This window comes from Carcharhinus amblyrhynchos, chromosome 31 (assembly GCF_965287045.1).
Source record: "Carcharhinus amblyrhynchos chromosome 31, sCarAmb.v2.hapA, whole genome shotgun sequence".
NCBI lineage: Eukaryota > Metazoa > Chordata > Chondrichthyes > Carcharhiniformes > Carcharhinidae > Carcharhinus > Carcharhinus amblyrhynchos.
The window spans coordinates 24741974-24763440 of NC_137354.1; the positions used below are offsets into that span (position 1 = coordinate 24741974).

General features: G+C 46.9%; 1 protein-coding gene across 1 annotated transcript in view; it reads right to left on the reverse strand.

Annotated features, from left to right (window-relative positions):
• LOC145360451 (polyunsaturated fatty acid 5-lipoxygenase-like) overlaps positions 1-3252 on the reverse strand; it is a 60636-nt gene extending 57384 nt beyond the window's left edge. Inside the window, exon 1 of the mRNA XM_080215668.1 lies at positions 3065-3252. Within this exon, the coding sequence (XP_080071794.1) occupies positions 3065-3214 (150 nt within the window). The 5' untranslated portion in view covers positions 3215-3252. The remainder of the gene's footprint in view (positions 1-3064) is intronic.
• Between the last annotated feature and the right edge of the window lie 18215 nt (positions 3253-21467).

Sequence of the window (21467 nt, forward strand, 5' to 3'; positions counted from 1 at the left end):
ATTACCCCTTAGTGTTAGGGGGACTAGCTAGGGTAAATGCAAGGGGGGGGGGGGTTATGGGGATAGGATGGGATTGTGGTCATTGCAGACTTGATGGGCTGAATGGCCTCCCTCTGCACTGTAGCATTCAAAGAGACGGGATAACACTGAGAACACGATCGCGATAAAGTAGAGTTAGTACGCGTTTGGAAAAAAAGAAATTGTGTTTGACAAATCTGTTTGAGATTTTAAGAAGATGCAACTGTTACCTTGGATAAGGTGGGAAGTAGTCTTAAATTCAGGGTTCTGAAGAAGTATTTCTCGAGGTGCCACACAAAATTATTGGCTAAAATTAGGATTCATAGAATTTGGGATCAATGTGGACTGAGAATAGGCTATGTCAACGTTTTTTTATTAGTCACAGATAGGCTTACATTAACACTGCAATGAAGTCACTGTGAAAATCTCCTAGTTGCCACACTCCGGGGCCTGGCCAGTACTGAGGGAGAATTTAGCATGGACAACGCATCTGACCAGCATGTCTTAGACGGTAAGAGGGAACTGGAGCACCCAGACAAAACCCATGCAGACATGGGGAGAACGTTCAGAATCTGCACAGACAGTGTCCTAAGTCGGGAATCGAACCCAGGTCCCTGGTGCTCTGAGGTAGCAGTGTGCTACTGTTAGGGTTAGAACAGAAAGCAGAGCAGGTGTGCCTCCCACGTAGGGCAGTTCACAATGTCCGGCACGTATATCTCAATCTAGACGTAAAGCAACTGCCTCGCAATCCAGCACCCAACGTTTCTCTGAGGCTGGGGCCAAACATCAGCTTCCAGTCAAATCCCTCCAATGACCAAACTTCTCATCTTCCAGAGAACCCAACCACATCAAGATATTTGGGGGCGGGGAGAGACCGGATAGATCTGGCAGCTCTCTAACAAATGGCGCAATCGGGAACCTTTCTGCTCACCGCTACAATTTATTTCTGTGGTCTCAAACTGACACAGCATTTTCGTAGCATCATAGAAACCCTACAGTGCAGAAAGAGGCCATTCGGCCCATCGAGTCTGCACCAACCACAATCCTGATAGAAGTTTACAAAATGTTGAGAGGAATAGATAGGGTGGATTCTCAGAGGCTATTTCCCCGGGTTGAAATGGTCGCTACGAGAGGACACAGATTTAAGGTGCGGGGAGGGAAGTTCAGAAGTGATGTTAGGGGTAAGTTTTTCACTCAGAGGGTGGTGAGTGAATGGAATCGGCTGCCGTCAGTGGTGGTGGAGGCGAACTCGCTGGGGTCTTTTAAAAGACTTCTGGATGAGTATATGGGGTTTAATGAGATTGAGGGTTATAGGTAGGTCTGTAGGTTGGTAGGTGTTGATGTGATCGGCGCAACTCGTGGGCCGAAGGGCCTGTTTGTGCTGTAATGTTCTATGTTCTATGTTCTATGTAATCCCACCCGGGCCCTACCCCCATATCCCTACATATTTTACCCACTAATCCCTCTAACCTACACATCCCTGGATACTAAGGGGGCAATTTCTTAGCATGGCCAATCAACCTAACCCGCACATCTTTGGACTGTGGGAGGAAACCCGGAGCACCCGGAGGAAACCCACGCAGACACGGGGAGAATGTGCAAACTCCACACAGACAGTGACCCCCGAGCCGGGGATCGAACCCGGGACCCTGGAGCTGTGAAGCAGCAGCGCTAACTTCACTGTGCCACCGTGCCGCCCACCCCAAGCGCGTTTCTGAAAATTTAATTCGAAATTTTCAGAAACTGACTTGTGGTTTTCACAGGACAGACAATTCTACACATCAGTCAACGCCAGTATTCAGAAATAGAATGATTCACTGAACTCTGGACGGGAATTAGTCAGCTCTATAACCGGACATAAGTTTGGATGAGAATCCGCACTCACACCAAACTTCTCTGGAAGATGAGAAACTTTAACAGCATCTTTTTTCCGATCATTGGTCGTTCTTCCTCGTGCACCACCCCTACACACACCGACTGAGAAAGCTCTTGCGCAAACCTGGACATCAACTGGAGAGGGTGTAACAACTGACCCGACCTGCTGTCCATGAAAACACTTTAGAGATATTTTGATGACTGCTTATTCGGGATAAGGGCGGCACGATTAAACAGTCCGATCTACGGAATGGACCCTATTGTGATTGGAACCGGGGAGAGGGGGGAGGGGGGAGGGGTGGTGATTGAATTGGAATGAAGTATTCCAGAGGTTCCTTGGTTGTTGTTCTTGTTTGAAGCTGAGCCATGGGCAGGTATTCCAGAGAATATTCTGGATGCCCAAGCGCAGAGCTGCAGGAGAGATGTGTGTGGATGCTACAGGGATGTATCATAACCGTATGCTGCGTAGAGAATCCCCCAGACCAATGAGGGCCATCATTTTTCTCACACACACACACACAGAGTGATAAAGTGCTACTGGGAACAAAGAACAGTACAGCACAGGCTCAGGCCCCTCAGCCCATCAAGTCTGTACCAATACATGTCGCTTTGCTAAAGACCTTCCGCCTCTATCCATATTCCTCTACTCCCTGCCTATTCGGATGGCACAGCGGGTTAGCACCAGGAACCCGGGTTCGATTCCCGGCTCGGGGTCACTGTCTGTGTGGAGTCTGCACATTCTCCCCGTGTCTGCGTGGGTTTCCTCCGGGTGCTCCGGTTTCCTCCCACAGTCCGAAAGACGCGCGGGTTAGGCTGATTGGCCGTGCTAAAAATTGCCCCTTAGCGTCCCGGGATGTGGGTTGGAGGAGTAGCGGGGGGTGAATACATGGGGTTACAGAGACAGGACCTGGGTGAGATGTTCTGTCAAAGGGTCCGTGCAGACACGATGGGCTGAATGGCCTCCTTTTGCGCTGTAGGAATCTATGATGCCTACTAAACATTGCGATTGTATCTGCTTCTATCACTACCTTTGGTGGTACATTACAGGCACTTACCCAGCTGTGTGGGGGGGTGAGGTGGAGGGTGGGGGGGTGGGGGGGTGGGAGATGGTGGTGGGGGTAGGGCGGAGATGGGTGGGGGGTAGGGGGGGTGGGTAAGGTTTGACACTCACCGCTCCTCGCTCGAAGTCATTGTAAAGAGGTTTATCCAGCAGGGTTTTCTCACTGCAGCTCTCACTCCCCACCAGGGTCAGGTAAATATAATCATCCGTCCCCGCAAACCACTGGCTGCCGGTGGCCACGGTCACAGTGTAGGAGAACATCGGGCCAGAGGGCAGCTTCTCACTGACTCGCTGCACAGACACTGGGACACGGAGTGAACTCCGGATCCGCCCAGAGACAGAGTCAGAACCACCTTCACCCCCGCCCAGAGCCAGCCCCGCGACACTCAACACACACTCAACACACACACTAACCAACACACTGAACACACACTAACTAACACACTCACTAACCAACACACTGAACACACACTCAACACACACTGAACACACTCACTAACCAACACACTGAACACACACTCAACACACACTGAACACACTCACTAACCAACACACTGAACACACACTAACACACTGAACACACACTAACTAACACACTCAACACACACACTAACCAACACACTGAACACACACTAACACACTGAACACACTCACTAACCAACACACTGAACACACTCACTAACCAACACACTGAACACACTCACTAACCAACACACTGAACACACACTAACTAACACACTGAACACTCACTAACCAACACACTGAACACACACTGAACACACACACTAACTAACACACTGAACACACACTAACACACTCAACACACTCACTAACCAACACACTGAACACACACTAACACACTGAACACACACTGAACACACACACTAACTAACACACTGAACACACACTGAACACACACACTAACTAACACACTGAACACACACTAACACACTGAACACACACTAACACACTGAACACACACTCAACACACTCACTAACCAACACACTGAACACACACTAACACACTGAACACACACTGAACACACACACTAACTAACACACTGAACACACACTGAACACACACACTAACTAACACACTGAACACACACTAACACACTGAACACACACTAACACACTCAACACACACTCAACACACTCACTAACCAACACACTGAACACACACTAACACACTGAACACACACTAACTAACACACTCAACACACTCACTAACCAACACACTGAACACACACTGAACACACACTAACTAACACGCTGAACACACACTGAACACACACTAACTAACACACTGAACACACACTGAACACACACTAACTAACACACTGAACACACACTGAACACACACTAACACACTGAACACACACTAACTAACACACTGAACACACACTGAACACACACACTAACTAACACACTGAACACACACTAACACACTGAACACACACTAACACACTGAACACACACTGAACATACACACTAACTAACACACTGAACACACACTAACACACTGAACACACACACTAACTAACACACTGAACACACACTGAACACACACACTAATTAACACACTGAACACACACACTAACTAACACACTGAACACACACTAACACACTGAACACACACTGAACACACACACTGAACACACACTGAACACACACTAACACACTGAACACACACTAACACACTGAACACACACTGAACATACACACTAACTAACACACTGAACACACACTAACACACTGAACACACACTAACTAACACACTGAACACACACTAACACACTGAACACACACACTAACTAACACACTGAACACACACTGAACACACACACTAATTAACACACTGAACACACACACTAACTAACACACTGAACACACACTAACACACTGAACACACACTGAACACACACACTGAACACACACTGAACACACACTAACACACTGAACACACACTAACACACTGAACACACACTGAACATACACACTAACTAACACACTGAACACACACTAACACACTGAACACACACACTAACTAACACACTGAACACACACTAACACACTGAACACACACTGAACACACACACTAACTAACACACTGAACACACACACTAACTAACACACTGAACACACACTAACACACTGACTAACACTAACACATTGAACACACACCAACACACTGAACACACACTGAACATACACACTAACTAACACACTGAACACACACACACACTGAACACACACTAACTAACACACTGAACACACACTGAACACACACACTAACTAACACACTGAACACACACACTAACTAACACACTGAACACACACTGAACACACACACTAACTAACACACTGAACACACACTGAACACACACACTAACTAACACACTGAACACACACTAACACACTGAACACACACTAACACACTGAACACACACACTAACTAACACACTGAACACATACTAACCAACACACTGAACACACTAACACACTGAACACACACTAACTAACACACTGAACACACACTAACTAACACACTGAACACACACTAACTAACACACTGAACACACACTAACACACTGAACACACACTAACTAACACACTGAACACACACTGAACACACACTAACTAACACACTGAACACACACTGAACACACACACTAACTAACACACTGAACACACACACTAACCAACACACTGAACACACTAACACACTGAACACACACTAACTAACACACTGAACACACACTAACTAACACACTGAACACACTAACACACTGAACACACACTAACTAACACACTGAACACACACTAACTAACACACTGAACACACACTGAACACACACACTAACACACTGAACACACACTAACCAACACACTGAACACACACTAACTAACACACTGAACACACTCAACACACACTAACACACTCAACACACACTAACTAACACACTCAACACACACTAACTAACACACTGAACACACTAACCAACACACTGAACACACACTGACACACTGAACACACACTAACCAACACACTCAACACACACTAAATAACACACTGAACACACACTAACCAACACACACTAACTAACACACTGAACACACACTAACCAACACACTGAACACACACTAACCAACACACTCAACACACACTAACTAACACACTCAACACACAATAACCAACACATTGAACACACACTAACTAACACACTGAACACACTCTAACCAACACACTGAACACACACTAACCAACACACTAACACACTGAACACACACTAACACACTGAACACACATTAACCAACACACTCAACACACACTAACTAACACACTGAACACACACTAACTAACACACTGAACACACACTAACCAACACACTGAACACACACTAACCAACACACTGGACACACACTAACTAACACACTGAACACACACTAACCAACACACTGAACACACACTAACTAAATAACTCACTCTCTCTGAACACTCACTGACTCACTCACTGAACACTCACACTCACTCACTCTCTGAACACTCACTCACTCACTTCTGAAAATTCACTCACTCACTCTCTGAACACTCACTCACTCACTCTCTGAACACGCACTCATTCACTCTCTGAACACTCACACTCACTCACTCACTGAACACTCACACTCACTCACTCTCTGAACACTCACTCACTCACTCTCTGAACATTCACTCACTCACTCTCTGAACACTCACTCACTCACTCTCTGAACACTCACACTCACTCACTCTCTGAACAATCACACTCACTCACTCTCTGAACACTCACTCACTCACTCTCTGAACACTCACTCACTCACCCTCTGAACACTCACACTCACTCTCTCAACACTCACACTCAATCACTCTCTGAACACTCTCACTCAATCACTCTCTGAATACTCACACTCATTCACTCTCTGAACACTCACTCACTCTCTGAACACTCACTCACTCTCTGAACAGTCACTCTCTGAACACTCACTCTCTGAACATTCTCACTCACTCACTCTCTGAACACTCTCACTCACTCACTCTCTGAACACTCTCACTCACACTGAACACTCACACTCACTCTCTGAACACTCTCAGTCACTCTCTGAACACTCACACTCACTCACTCTCTGAACACTCACTCTCTGAACACTCACTCACTCACTGAACACTCACACTCACTCTCTGAACACTCTCACTCACTCACTCTCTGAACACTCTCACTCACTCTCTGAACACTCACTCACTCTCTGAACACTCACTCACTCACTCTCTGAACACTCACACTCACTCTCTGAACACTCTCACTCACTCACTCTCTGAACACTCTCACTCACTCACACTCTGAACACTCTCACTCGCCCTCTGAACACACTCACTCTCTCTGAACACTCACTCACTCTCTGAACACTCACTCTCTGAACATTCACACTCACTCACTCTCTGAACATTCACACTCACTCACTCTCTGAACACTCACACTCACTCACTCTCTGAACATTCACACTCACTCACTCTCTGAACACTCACACTCACTCACTCTCTGAACATTCACACTCACTCACTCTCTGAACACTCACACTCACTCACTCTCTGAACATTCACACTCACTCACTCTCTGAACACTCACTCTCACTCACTCTCTGAACACTCACACTCACTCACTCTCTGAACACTCACACTCACTCACTCTCTGAACATTCACACTCACTCACTCTCTGAACACTCACTCTCACTCACTCTCTGAACACTCACTCACTCTCTGAACACTCACACTCACTCACTCTCTGAACATTCACACTCACTCACTCTCTGAACACTCACTCTCACTCACTCTCTGAACACTCACACTCACTCACTCTCTGAACATTCACACTCACTCACTCTCTGAACACTCACACTCACTCACTCTCTGAACACTCTCACTCACTCACTCTCTGAACACTCACTCTCACTCACTCTCTGAACACTCACACTCACTCACTCTCTGAACACTCACACTCACTCACTCTCTGAACATTCACACTCACTCACTCTCTGAACACTCACACTCACTCACTCACTGAACACTCACACTCACTCACTCTCTGAACATTCACACTCACTCACTCTCTGAACACTCACACTCACTCACTCTCTGAACACTCTCACTCACTCACTCTCTGAACACTCACTCTCACTCACTCTCTGAACACTCACTCTCACTCACTCTCTGAACACTCACACTCACTCACTCTCTGAACACTCACACTCACTCACTCTCTGAACACTCACTCTCACTCACTCTCTGAACACTCACTCTCACTCACTCTCTGAACACTCACACTCACTCACTCTCTGAACACTCACTCTCACTCACTCTCTGAACACTCACACTCACTCACTCTCTGAACACTCACTCTCACTCACTCTCTGAACACTCACACTCACTCACTCTCTGAACACTCTCACTCACTCACTCTCTGAACACTCACTCTCACTCACTCTCTGAACACTCTCACTCACTCACTCTCTGAACATTCACACTCACTCACTCTCTGAACACCCTCTCTCGCCATTTACTTTTGCTGTTTTATTCTGTATCAGTCAGTAACTGACTGGTCAGGTATCCAGGGAAATCCTGGGGGGCGCGTGGCAGAGAGTCAGAAGGGGCAGAGAGTCGGCGGGGGGGAGGCGGGGTGGGGTGGTCAGAGAGTCGGGGGGGCGGGGGAGGTGCAGATAGTCCCGGGGGTGCGGGGGAGGTGCAGAGAGTCCCGGGGGTGAGAGGGGGAAGAGAATTCTTGAGGGTGGGGAGAGGGGGACAGTGAATCCTGGGGGGTGGGGTGGGGGGGGGGGGGGCGGCCAGAGAGCTCTGGGGGGCGGGTGCAGAGAGACCTGGAGGGGCTCGAGGGCAGGGGGGGAGTCAGTGAGTCCTGCGGTGGTGGGGTGGGCCAGAGCGTCCTTGTGGGGGAGGGGAATGGGTGGCCAGAGAGCCCTGGGAGGGAGGGTAGGGGAGGGGTGGGGCCAGAAATTCCTGGGGGCTGCTTGGGGGCAGGGGCAGAGAGTCCTGGGGGATGGTAGAGTGTTCTGGGGGGAGGTGGCGGTGGGCCAGAGCGTCTTTGAGGGGGAGGGGGCTGGCAGAGAATCTTGGGCCCGAGGGGGGGCTGAGAGTCCTGTGGGGAGGGGGGGGGCAGAGTGCCTGGGGGGGGGAGAGGGGGCAGAGTGCCTGGGGGGGGCGGGGCAAAGAGTCCTGGGGGCGGGAGCAAAGAGTCCTGGTGGGGGGAGGGGGTAGGGGGAGAGCAGAGTGTTTGGGGAGGGTGGGGAGAGTCTCTATCAGTAACTATGTGGCTGACACACACACAGTGATTCCCCTGTCTCTCTTCTCGTAAGAAGTCTGACAACATCAGGTTAAAGTCCAACAGGCTTATTTGGCAGAAAAGCCACTAGCTTTTGGAGCGCTGCTCCTTTGTCAGGTAAGTGGGAGTTCTGGTCACAAACAGGGCAATATAAAGACACAAACTCACAAAGTGTGTTTACCCCAATCCAATGCCGGTATCTCCACATCATCTCTTCTAGTTAGGGAGGGACACAGCTCTGACCCGGGGGTGTCGGGCTGACTGGGTTGAACTGTGCAGCACGGGCTGACACTGAAACTGTTGTCTTGTGGGTGAGTTGCTAAACTTGCTCATTCAGATAGATCAAGGAGATTTCACACTCTATTCAAAATAGAACTTAACAGTTCCTGTGTCCATCAGCAACTCTCATTGGTGTCTGCATGTGCATGCAATTCTGTGTGTGCGTGTACAACTGTGTGTGTGCACAATTCTGTGTGTGCGTGTACAACTGTGTGTGCGCGCAATTCTGTGTGTGCGTGTACAACTGTGTGTGCGCGCAATTCTGTGTGTGCGTGTACAACTGTGTGTGCGCGCAATTCTGTGTGTGCGTGTACAACTGTGTGTGCGCGCAATTCTGTGTGTGCGTGTACAACTGTGTGTGCGCGCAATTCTGTGTGTGCGTGTACAACTGTGTGTGCGCGCAATTCTGTGTGTGCGTGTACAACTGTGTGTGCGCGCAATTCTGTGTGTGCGTGTACAACTGTGTGTGCGCGCAATTCTGTGTGTGCGTGTACAACTGTGTGTGCGCGCAATTCTGTGTGTGCGTGTACAACTGTGTGTGCGCGCAATTCTGTGTGTGCGTGTACAACTGTGTGTGCGCGCAATTCTGTGTGTGCGTGTACAACTGTGTGTGCACGCAATTCTGTGTGTGCGTGTACAACTGTGTGTGCACGCAATTCTGTGTGTGCGTGTACAACTGTGTGTGCACGCAATTCTGTGTGTGCGTGCAATAGTGTGTGTGTCTTTTTTAAAATTCATTTGTAGGACATGGGTGTCGCTGACTGGCCAGCATTTATTGCCCATCCCTAGTTGCCCTTGAGAAGGTGGGGGTGAGCTGCCTTCTTGAATCGCTGCACTCCATGTTCTGTGGGTTGATCCACAGTGCCGTTAGGGAGGGAACTCCAGGATTTTGACCCAGCGACTGTGCAGGAATGGTCGATTGTATTTCCAAGTCAGGACGGTGAGTGGCTTGGAAGGGAACTTGCAAGTTGTGGTGTTCCCATGTATCTGCTGCCCTTGGATGGCAGTGGTCGTGGGTTTAAAGTTTATTTATTAGTCACAAGTAAGGCTTACATTAACACTGCAATGAAGTTACTGTGAAAACCCCCCCAGTCACCATACTCCAGAGCCTGTTCGGGTACAATGAGGGAGAACTCAGCACCTAACCACCTCGTCTTTCGGACTGTGGGAGGAAAACCCACACAGACACTGGGAGAATGGGCAGTCTCTACGCAGCCGGGAATCGAACCTGGCGCTGCGGTGGGGCAGCAGTACCACCGTGCCACACCTAGGAAGCTTTAATCAAACAAAGTTTATTTAACAATGCAGTTCGTATGTAGCAAAAGGAATCAGCATAACTTTTACCAATTAAAATACTTAGATATGGCAAAATACAGTCTTAACAGCTAGCTATTTCTGTTGTTCCAATTTAAAGCACTAACCCATACACAGATACACAAACAAGTCAGCTCACGTGATGCTGCATTTCAGCCTTTTATCACGTCTGGGTATTATTATTAAAGGATATTATTAAACTAGAAAGAGTGCAGAAAAGATTTACTAGGTTGCTACCGGGACTTGATGGTTTGAGTTATAAGGAGGGGCTGGATAGACTGGGACTTTTTTCTCTGGAGCGTAGGAGGCTGAGGGGTGATCTTATAGAGGTCTATAAAATATGAGGGGCATATATTAGCTAGATAGTCAATATCTTTTCCCAAAGGTAGGGGAGTCTAAAACTAGTGGGCGTAGCTTTAAGGTGAGAGGGGAGAAAGGGTCCAGAGAGGCAATTTTTTCATAGAGGGTGGTGTGTGTCTGGAACAAGCTGCCAGAGGTAATAGTAGAGGTGGGTACAATTTTGTTTTTTTTAAAAAGTATTTAGTTACATGGGTAAGATGAGTATAGAGGGGTATGGGTAATGATGACTAGCTTAGTGGTAAAAACTGGACAGCATGGACAAGTTGGGCTGAAGGGCCTGTTTCCATGTTGTAAATCTGTATGACTCTAAAACAGAGAGACTGCTCTCTCAATACCAAAAGAAGCTTCTAAGCTGGAATATTCTATGTAAACCCAGCTCCCTCATCGTATGACCATACCTGCCGATCATCCCAATCAAGGCCCCCTCTGCAAAATCCCAGGGGAACACTAAAATCAACATTAGTACTGCATTCTTTCAGATTAAAACAAACACTGTATCACTTATACTGCTGCAGTAACAATAGAGGATGCTGGAATATAGGAAGAATGGCCCCAGTGCATAGAACAGATCTGCGCAAAAAGCATGACGAATGCAGTTCTTAAAGGTGCATTGTTAACACAGTGGGGGTGACTGAATGTGAGAGTGTGAGGAAATAGTTGTGTATTGCAAAGTTGAGTAGAGTAATTGTAGATTGAGATTTGTGAAATTATTAAAAAATTGTAAAATGCTAAGAGGTGAAAGTATTTGCATGATCTCTTTAAAATAAAGGTATTTTTTTCTGTGCTTAGAAAGTTTAATAAATGCAAGTACAGACAGAGTACCCAAAGTGAAACATTGCCAAGCCGACATACAGGCTTTTAATTTTTTTAGTTCAGCCAATTTTAAATCAGGTACTTGGATACTAGCAACCTATTAGATTTAAATTTGATGGTTTTGGCAACCTGAGACCAATCGTATTGTAGGGGATGTTATATTAGGGATCTCAGAAGAAACGATCGCAGTATGGTTGAATTTAAAATACAGATGAAGCGTGAGAAACTAAAATCCAATACCAGTGTCTAGTGCTTAAACAAAGGAGACTACACTGGAATGAGGGGGGCACTGGCTAAGGAAGACTGGGAGCAAAAACTTTATGGTGGGACAATTGAGGAATGTGGAGGATTTTCAAAAGGATCTTTCACAGGCCTCAGCGGAAGTATATACCAGTGGTAAGGAAGGACGGTAGAAAAAGAGAGAATCAGCCATGGCTATCTAAAGAAATAAAGGAGGGTATCAAATTGAAAGAAAATGCAAAGTGGCAAAGATTAGTGGGAACCTCGAGGATTGGGAAATCTTTAAAGGTCAGCAGAAAGCCAAGAAAAAAGCTATAAATAAAATAAGATAGACCATGAGAGTGAACTAGCTCAGAATATAAAAACAGATAACAAAAGTTTCTACAACTATATCAAATGAAAAAGAGTGGCTAAAGTAAACATTGATCCTTCAGAGGGTGAGAAGGGGGATGTAATAACTGGAAATGAGAAACTGGCTGAGGCATTGAACAGGTATTTTGTGTCGGTCTTCACAGTGGAGAACACAAATAACATGGCAAAAATTGATGACAGGAAGGCTATGGCTGGTGAGGACCGAGAAACCATCATTATCAGGAAAGAGGTAGTGTTGGGCAAGTAAATGGGGCTAAATGTAGACAAGTCTCCTGGTCCTGATGGAATGTATCCCAGGGTTCTGAAAGAGATGGCAGGAGAAATAGCAAATGCATTAGTGGTAATTTACCAAAACTGGCTGGACTCTGGGGTGGTCCCCGCAGATTGGAAAACAGCAAATATGACCCCACTGTTTAAAAAAGGAGGTAGACAAAAGGCAGAGGCCGGTTAGCTTAACTTCTGTAGTGGGGAAAATGGTTGAATCTATCACCAAGGAAGAAATAGTGAGACTTCTGGATATAAATTGTCCCATTGCTAAGACGCAGCATGGGTTCATGAAGGGCAAGTTACGTTTGACCAATTTGGTGGAATTTTTCGAGAACATTATGTGTACAGTGGGGAACCTGTGGATGTGGTGTATCTGGATTTCCACAAGGCATTTGACATGGTACCCCATCAAGGACTGCTACGTAAGATAAAGGCGCATAGTGTTGTGGGTAATGTATTAGCATAGATAGAGGATTGGTTAACTAACAGAAAGCAAAGAGTGGGGGTAAATGGATGTTTTTCTGGTTGGCGATCAGTGACTAGTGCCTCAGGGATCAGTGTTAGGACCACAATTGTTTACGATTTACACAGATGATTTGGAGTTGGGGACCAAGTGTAGTGTGTCAAAATTCACAGATGACACTAAGATGAGTGGCAGAGCAAAGTGTGCAGAGGATACTGAAAGTCTGCAAAGGGATATAGATAACCTAAATGAGTGGGCGAGGGTCCGGCAGATGGAGTACAATGTTGGTAAATGTGAGGTCATTAATTTTGGTATAACAGTGAAATGGAGGGGGAGAGAGAGAAAGGGGGCAGAGAGGGGGGGAGTGAGAGGGGGCTGGGGAGAGAGAGAGCGGGGAGAGAGAAGGGGGGAGAAATTGTAGCTTTCTGCTGTGTAGAGGGACCTGGGTGTCCTTGTGCAGGCATCTCAAGAAGTTGGTTTGCAGGTACAGGAGATAATTAAGAAGGCAAATGGAATTTTGTCCTTCATTGCTAGAGGGATGGAGTTTAAAAACAGCGAGGTTATGTTGCAGCTGCATAAGGTGCTGGTGAGGCCACACCTGGAGTACTGTGTACAGTTGTGGTCTCCTTACTTGAGAAAGGATAGACTGGCACTGGAGGGGGTGCAGAGGAGATTCACTTGGTTGATTCCAAAGTTGAGAGAGTTGGCTTATGAGGAGAGACTGAGTAGACTGGGGCTATACTCATTGGAATTCAGAAGAATGAGGGGAGATCTTATAGAAACATAAAAGATTATGAAGGGAATAGAGAAGATAGAAGTTGTTTCCACTGGTGGGTGAAACTAGAACTAGGGGGCATAGCCTCAAAATAAGGGGGAGCAGATTTAGGGCTGAGTTGAGGAGGGACTTCTTCACACAAAGGGTTGTGAATCTGTGGAACTCCCTACCCAGTGAAGCAGTTGAGGCTGCCTCACTGAATGTTTTTAAGGCAAGGATAGATGTCAGATAGGGAGGAAGTGGTCGGGTGAGGGAACCGTGGTTTACTAAAGAAGTTGAATCTCTTGTGAAAAGGAAGGAGGAGATTTATGTAAAGATGAGATGTGAAGGCTCAGTTACGGTGCTTGAGAGTTACAAGTTAGCCAGGAGGGACCTGAAGAGGGAGCTAAGAATAGCCAGGAGGGGGCATGAGAAGTCTTTGGCAGGTAGGATCAAGGAAAACCCTAAAGCTTTCTATAGGTATGTCAGGAGTAAAAGATTGACTAGGGTAAGATTAGGGCCAGTCAAGGACAGTAGTGGGAAGTTGTGTGTGGAGTCCAAAGAGATCAGAGAGGCGCTAAATTAATATTTTTCATCAGTATTCACACAGGGAAAAGACAATGTTGTCGAGGAGAATAATGAGGTACAGGCTATGAGACTAGACGGGATTGAGGTTCATAAGGACGAGGTGTTGGCAATTCTGGAAAGTGTGAAAATGGATAAGTCCCCTGGGCCGGATGGGATTTACCCTAGGGTTCTCTGGGAGGCTAGGGAGGAGCTTGCAGAGCCTTTGGCTTTGATCTTCATGTCATCATTAGCTACAGGTATAGTGCCGGAAGACTGGAGGATAGCAAATGTTGTCCCCTTGTTCAAGAAGGGGAGTAGAGACCATCCTGGGAATTATAGACCAGTGAGCCTTACTTCTGTTGTGGGCAAAGTTTTGGAAAGGATTATAAGAGATAGGATTTATAATCATCTAGAGAGAAATAATTTGATTAGGGATAGTCAACACGGTTTTGTGAAGGGTAGGCTGTGCCTCACAAACCTTATTGAATTCCTTGAGAAGGTGGCCAAAGAGGTGGATAAGGGTAAGGCAGTTGACGTGGTGTATATGGATTTCAGTAAAGTGTTTGAAAGGTTCCCCATGGTAAGCTACTGCAGAAAATACAGAGGCATGGGATTGAGGGTGATTTAGTGGTTTGGATCAAAATTGGTTAGTTGCAAGAAGATGGGAAATGTTCATCCTGGAGTTCAGTTAATGTGATGTACTGCAGGGATCTGTTTTTGGGGCCACTGCTGTTTGTCATTTTTATAAATGACCTGGATGAGGCTGTAGAAGGATGGATTAGTAAATTTGCGGATGACACTAAAGTCGGTGGAGTTGTGGACAGTGAGGATGGATGTTACAGTTTGCAGAGGGACATAGATAAGCTGCAGAGCTGGGCTGAGAGGTGGCAAATGGAGTTTAATGTGGAAAAGTGTGAAGTGATTCACTTTAGAAGGAGTAACAGGAATACAGAGTACTGGACTAATGGTAAGATACTTGGTAGTATGGATGAGCAGCGAGATCTCAGGGTACATGTGCATAGATCCCTGAAAGTTGGCACCCAGGTTGATAGGGTTGTTAAGAAGGCGTACGGTGTGTTAGCTTTTATTGGTAGAGGGATTGAATTTCGGAGCCATGAGGTCATGTTGCAACTGTACAAAACTCTGGTGCGGCCGCACTTGGAGTATTGCGTACAGTTCTGGTCACTGCATTATAAGAAAGATGTGGAGGCATTGGAAAGGGTGCAGAGGAGGTTTACCAGGATGTTGTCTGGTATGGTGGGAAGGTCTTATGAGGAAAGGCTGAGGGACTTGAGGTTGTTTTTGTTAGATTGAAGAAGGTTAAGAGGCGACCTAATTGAGGCATACAAGATGATCAGAGGGTTAGATAGGGTGGACAGTGAGAACCTTTTTCCTCGGATGGTGATGGCTAACACGAGGGGACATAGCTTTAAATTAAGGGGTGGTAATTATAGGACGGATGTCAGAGGTAGGTTCTTTACTCAGAGGGTAGTAAGGGTGTGGAATGCCCTGCCTGCAGCAGTTGTGGACTCGCCAACTTTAAGAACATAAGAACATAAGAAATAGGAGCAGGAGTCGGCCATCTAGCCGTTCGAGCCTGCCCCGCCATTCAATAAGATCATGGCTGATCTGTCGTGGCTCAGTTCCACATTCCCGCCCTCTCCCCATCACCCTTAATCCCCTCACTTTAAGGGCGTTCAAATGGTCAGTGGATAGGAATATGACTCTTAGCAGTGTTGAAGAGCAGAAGGACCTTGGGGTCTGGGTTCATAGGACTCTTAAATCGGCCTCGCAGGTGGAGGATGTGGTTAAGAAGGCATATGCTGTACTGGCCTTCATTAATCGAGGGATTGAGTTTAGGAGTCAGGAGGTAATGCTGCAACTTTATAAGACCCTTGTCAGGCCCCACTTGGAGTACTGTGCGCAGTTCTGGTCGCCTCACTATAGGAAGGATGTGGAGGCTATTGAGAGGGTGCAGAGGAGATTTACAAGGATGTTGCCTGGATTGGGAGGCATGCCTTATGAGGATAGGTTGAGGGAGCTCGGTCTCTTCTCCCTGGAGAGACGAAGGTTGAGAGGCGACCTGATAGAGGTTTATAAAATGTTGAGAGGAATAGATAGGGTGGATTCTCAGAGGCTATTTCCCAGGGCTGAAATGGTCGCTACGAGAGGACACAGGTTTAAGGTGCTGGGGAGCAGGTACAGAGGAGATGTTAGGGGTAAGTTTTTCACTCAGAGGGTGGTGAGTGAGTGGAATCGGCTGCCGTCAGTGGTGGTGGAGGCGAACCCGCTGGGGTCTTTTAAGAGACTTCTGGATGAGTATATGGGATTTAATGGGATTGAGGGTTATAGATAGGTCTGGTAGGTAGAGATATGATTGGCCAAACTTGTGGGCCGAAGGGCCTGTTTGTGTTCTATGTTCTATGGACACACCATATGAACACAATGACTACCAGAGCAGATCAAGGCTGGGAATCCTACATTGAGTAACTCACCTCCTGACTCCCCAAAACCTGTTGACCATCTCCAAGGCACAAGTCAGGAGTGTGATGGAATATTCCCCACTGGCCTGGACGGGTGCAGCTCCAACAACACTCGAGAAACTCAACACAACTCCATCCGGGACTAAGGAACTCGCTTGACTGGCACCTAATTCACCACCTCTGTACAGGCAGTGACCCAAGCTGGGAATCGAACCCGGGTCCCTGGCACTGTGAGGTAACAGTGCTAACCACTGTGCCAACCCAGGTGATCCCCACTCTGAGTCCCGATTGGTTCCCCAGACCAGATGACCCTCAATCTGCTATGGTTCCCTTAAAGGGACAATCACCTCATCCCTCCCCTTTAACTCCTTCATATAATCTTCAGTAACTTATTTACTCACTCCTAATCTCTGATTAAACATCACACACACGAGTTCATTAAATCTAGAATCCCTACAGTGCAGAAGGAGGCCATTTGGCCCATTGATTCTGCCCCAACTCTCCAACAGAGCATCTTACCAACTCCCCGCCCTATCCCAGTAACCCCAGGCATTTACTGTACTGACCCACCTAAGCTGCACATTTTGGACAATTTATAAATGGAGTGTTTGAGGGGTTTCCTGTTTCCGATGGAACGGTGTAATTCTGTAGTCGGAGATGGTTCCACGGGGTTGACAGTAACAGGAGCTGTAATACCTCTCCTGGCACAGGCTGGTCATCAGAATTTGCTTCCAAGGAGAGTCCGTCTGTACTTTAAGCGGTCCGCAAACAATCCATTCCTCCCACGTCTCCCCGAGATCTAACCTGAGCCACCACCATAGTTTCCAGCCGTGTATTTAATCTGGGTTTTTATTGTTGCAGTGTGATGGATCAGTTATGAGATCTTGAGGCTTGTGTTTTTAGATATAAAGACTTTTATTGGTGTCCAGTTCTGAGTATGGTCTGGCTTGGGTGCAGCCTGCTGCTTACTAAGTTCTGCCTTAGGCTGTTCTCTGACTGTGTGCGTACATACTTCACTCTGTGTATAGTGTCGCTCTCCAATCTCCTGCCGACTCTTGCTCTGCCAAGCACCTTACGTTACGCACGCACATATCTGAACAGCTCTTTCTCAATTCGGATCTGTCACGTGTGAAGGAATTGCCACGGTTCTGTTTCCGGTGCATGGGTCGGGTGATAAAATTTCTTCTCATTCCAGCATTCCATTGCAGCATCTTTTGTCATCAAATATTTCAGCAATCTTTTTCTGCCGCATGATCTCAATTTCTTTTCCTGCCTGAATTGCTGATTTCTGCTGTCAATTTCAATGCTTTTATCTCCGATTTCCAAACTTCCTTTCTTCACGGGATTTGTTCTTGTTTTCTCGCAGTGTTCAGCGTCCTCTCCGCTGTGTCGTTAATTTGTCTTTCTTCTTAATTTCACTCAGCAATTTTTTTTTGGCAACTTCTTTATTCTGCTGTCAGTCATTTCACCTTGTTGTCTCCTCCAGCGCTCTCAATCATTTTGCCGATGCCTCTTTATGTTCAATAGTTCCTAGCCTTCTTTTGAAGTGTCTCATTTCTGTGTTTCTGCTGAGGGAAATTCACCATTTTGCAAATGGAACCTTCGTTCCCACTCACCTCAACGTCAGCTAAACCCTTTTTGGACTCACTGTTGGTCGGACCTTTCTCCAATGAAGTGTTGACTTAGAAACGTTGCCACTTTCAGTGGCCTGTGTATCTGTACACCCAGATCCCTCTGCCTATCAATACTCCTAAGGGTTCTGCCATTTACTGTATATTTCCTATCTGTGTTAGACCTTCCAAAATGCATTACCTCACGTTTGTCCAGATTAAACTCCATCTGCCATCTCTCTGCCCAAGTCTCCAACTGATCTATATCCTGCTGTTTCTTCTGATGGTCCTCATTGCTATCCACAAATCCACCAACCTCTGTGTCGCCTACAAGCTTACTAATCAATCCAGTTACATTTTCCTCCAAATCATTTATATATATTACAAACAGCAAAGGTCCCAGCACTGATCCCTGAGGAACACCACTTGTCACAGCCCTCCATTCAGAAACACACCCTTCCACTGCTACCCTCTGTCTTTTGTTGGATTCTGCTGGTCAGTTCTACAGGTTTAATCCATCTTTCAGTTTCTTTAATGCGCTAACCTCTCGGACCATCCGGGACTACAATGGAAATAGAGGTACTTACCTGTGTTTCATTCACCTTTTTAGTTAGCTCTGACCCAGGGGTCTTGCCATTCTCTCTACATTGTTCACTCATCTCCTCTTTGTTTTGGGATTCTACATTACTCAAGGTCTGGAAAAATCTCCAATGGATCCATTCGCCCAAGGAGAGGTATTCTGCTCAGTTTTCTCAGACTTTCACTAAACCAGGATACTCACTGGTGTCGGGCCAGATGCAGTGTCAGGATCATTTATCCTCGTCGCCAGATGTAAAATACACTTTCACTGACTTCATTATTGAACACGAGATGGTTGCAGGAAGCTCCCTACTCTTAACTAAGAGTCTTTCACCCTCTGGGGGTGATTGCCCACTCTGAATCCCAATTGGCCCACCAGATCAGGTGGCCCTTAATCTGCTGTGTGGGTCAAAAAGGGACAATCACCACGGAACTCCCTTCCTAACAGCACAGTGGGTGCACCAACACCACATGGACTGCAGCAACTCAAAGAGGCAGCTGACTGCCATCTTCTCAAGGGCAGTTAGGGACGGGCTGTAAAGCTACTATCCTCGCCGGCAATGCCCACATCCTGTTTAATAATGAAAGAAATGTCATTGGACTGGGATGGACTACAAAAACTGCACCTTCCCGCCCACTTCCTAATTCTATTCAAGTTGTTTCAAGGTCTCCTAACTAAAACGCCCTTCAGAACTCTGGGTGGCACGGTAGCACGGTGGGTTAGCACTGTTGTTTCACAGCTCCAGCGTCCTGGGTTCGATTCCCGGCTCGGGTCACTGTCTGTGTGGAGTTTGCACATTCTCCTCGTGTCTGTGTGGGTTTCCTCCAGGTGCTCCGGTTTCCTCCCACAGTCCAAAGATGTGTGGGTTGGGTTGATTGGCTGTGCTAAAATTGCCACTTAGAGCCCTGAGATGTGTAGGTTAGAGGGATTAGTGGATAAATGTGTAGGGATATGGGGGAAGAGCCTGGGTGGGATTGTGGTCAGTGCAGACTCGATGGGCCGAAGGGCCTCTTTCTGCACTGTAGGATTCTATGTTTAACGCAATCCAGCTGCTAAAAATAATAACTACTCCCTTAATTTTAGAATTTTCTGGAACAACAGCCTCCTGCTCCCCCGTGCCTTGGCCAACATTCCACCCCACCATCAGAAAGAGGCCATTCAGCCCATTGAGTCTGCACTGACTTTCTGACAGACTATCTTACCCAGGCCCTCTCCCTATCCCTGTAATCCCAAACATTTAGCATGGTCAATCCACCTAACCTGCACATCTGTGGACTGTGGGAGCACCCCAGAGGAAACCCACGCAGACACGGGGAGAGCGTGCAGACTCCGCACTGACAGTGACCCGAGCCGGGAATCGAACCCGGGACTGTGAGGCAGCAGCGCTAACCACCCTTACCTTACCCACGAAGGTGGCCTGCTGGGGAGGAGGGGTGTCTGTGGCCTCTCCCTCAACCCCTCAGCTTAAACACCTCGGGTTTTGGGAGCCGGTGAAATCCCCCAGGGAAAGCTGGCATTACGTAATTCCGGTTAGGTTAACTTCTTGCTGTGTTTAACCCAGTCCAATGCCCAGTTATATCATTTTGTAACTCTGTCCACTGCCTCTGAACATCAGCCAATATTCTTAGAATAAACAGCTGAAAGCTCCCTCTGCTGGAAGGACATCTGGAAACGCCAAGATCAACAGAGGCAGGACTGAGACATCCTCTTCTCTACGAGAGCACTGCTCATCATCCCAATTTAGTTTAACCTTTGCAATTAACACATGGTTTTGGGAGCAGTGTCTCTTCCAGGTTTAGCTGACTGTGGGAGCTCCGTACAGGAATTGTATTGCTGGTGTAACCTAAAACGGGACAGGAAGCACGCACTGTGAGAATGAAGACCCCTCTTTGTTACTCAAGGACATTGAGAAATCAGAAAAGGAGAAGTCGGCGATGAGAAAACAGAAGGAAGCATCGTTTTTTTTTTAGTGTGTCAGAAATCCAGACAAACGGACATTTCCGCAGCTCAGGCACGTTTTGGGGAATCGATGCTGCAATCGATCGTCAATAGCAGCGAGAC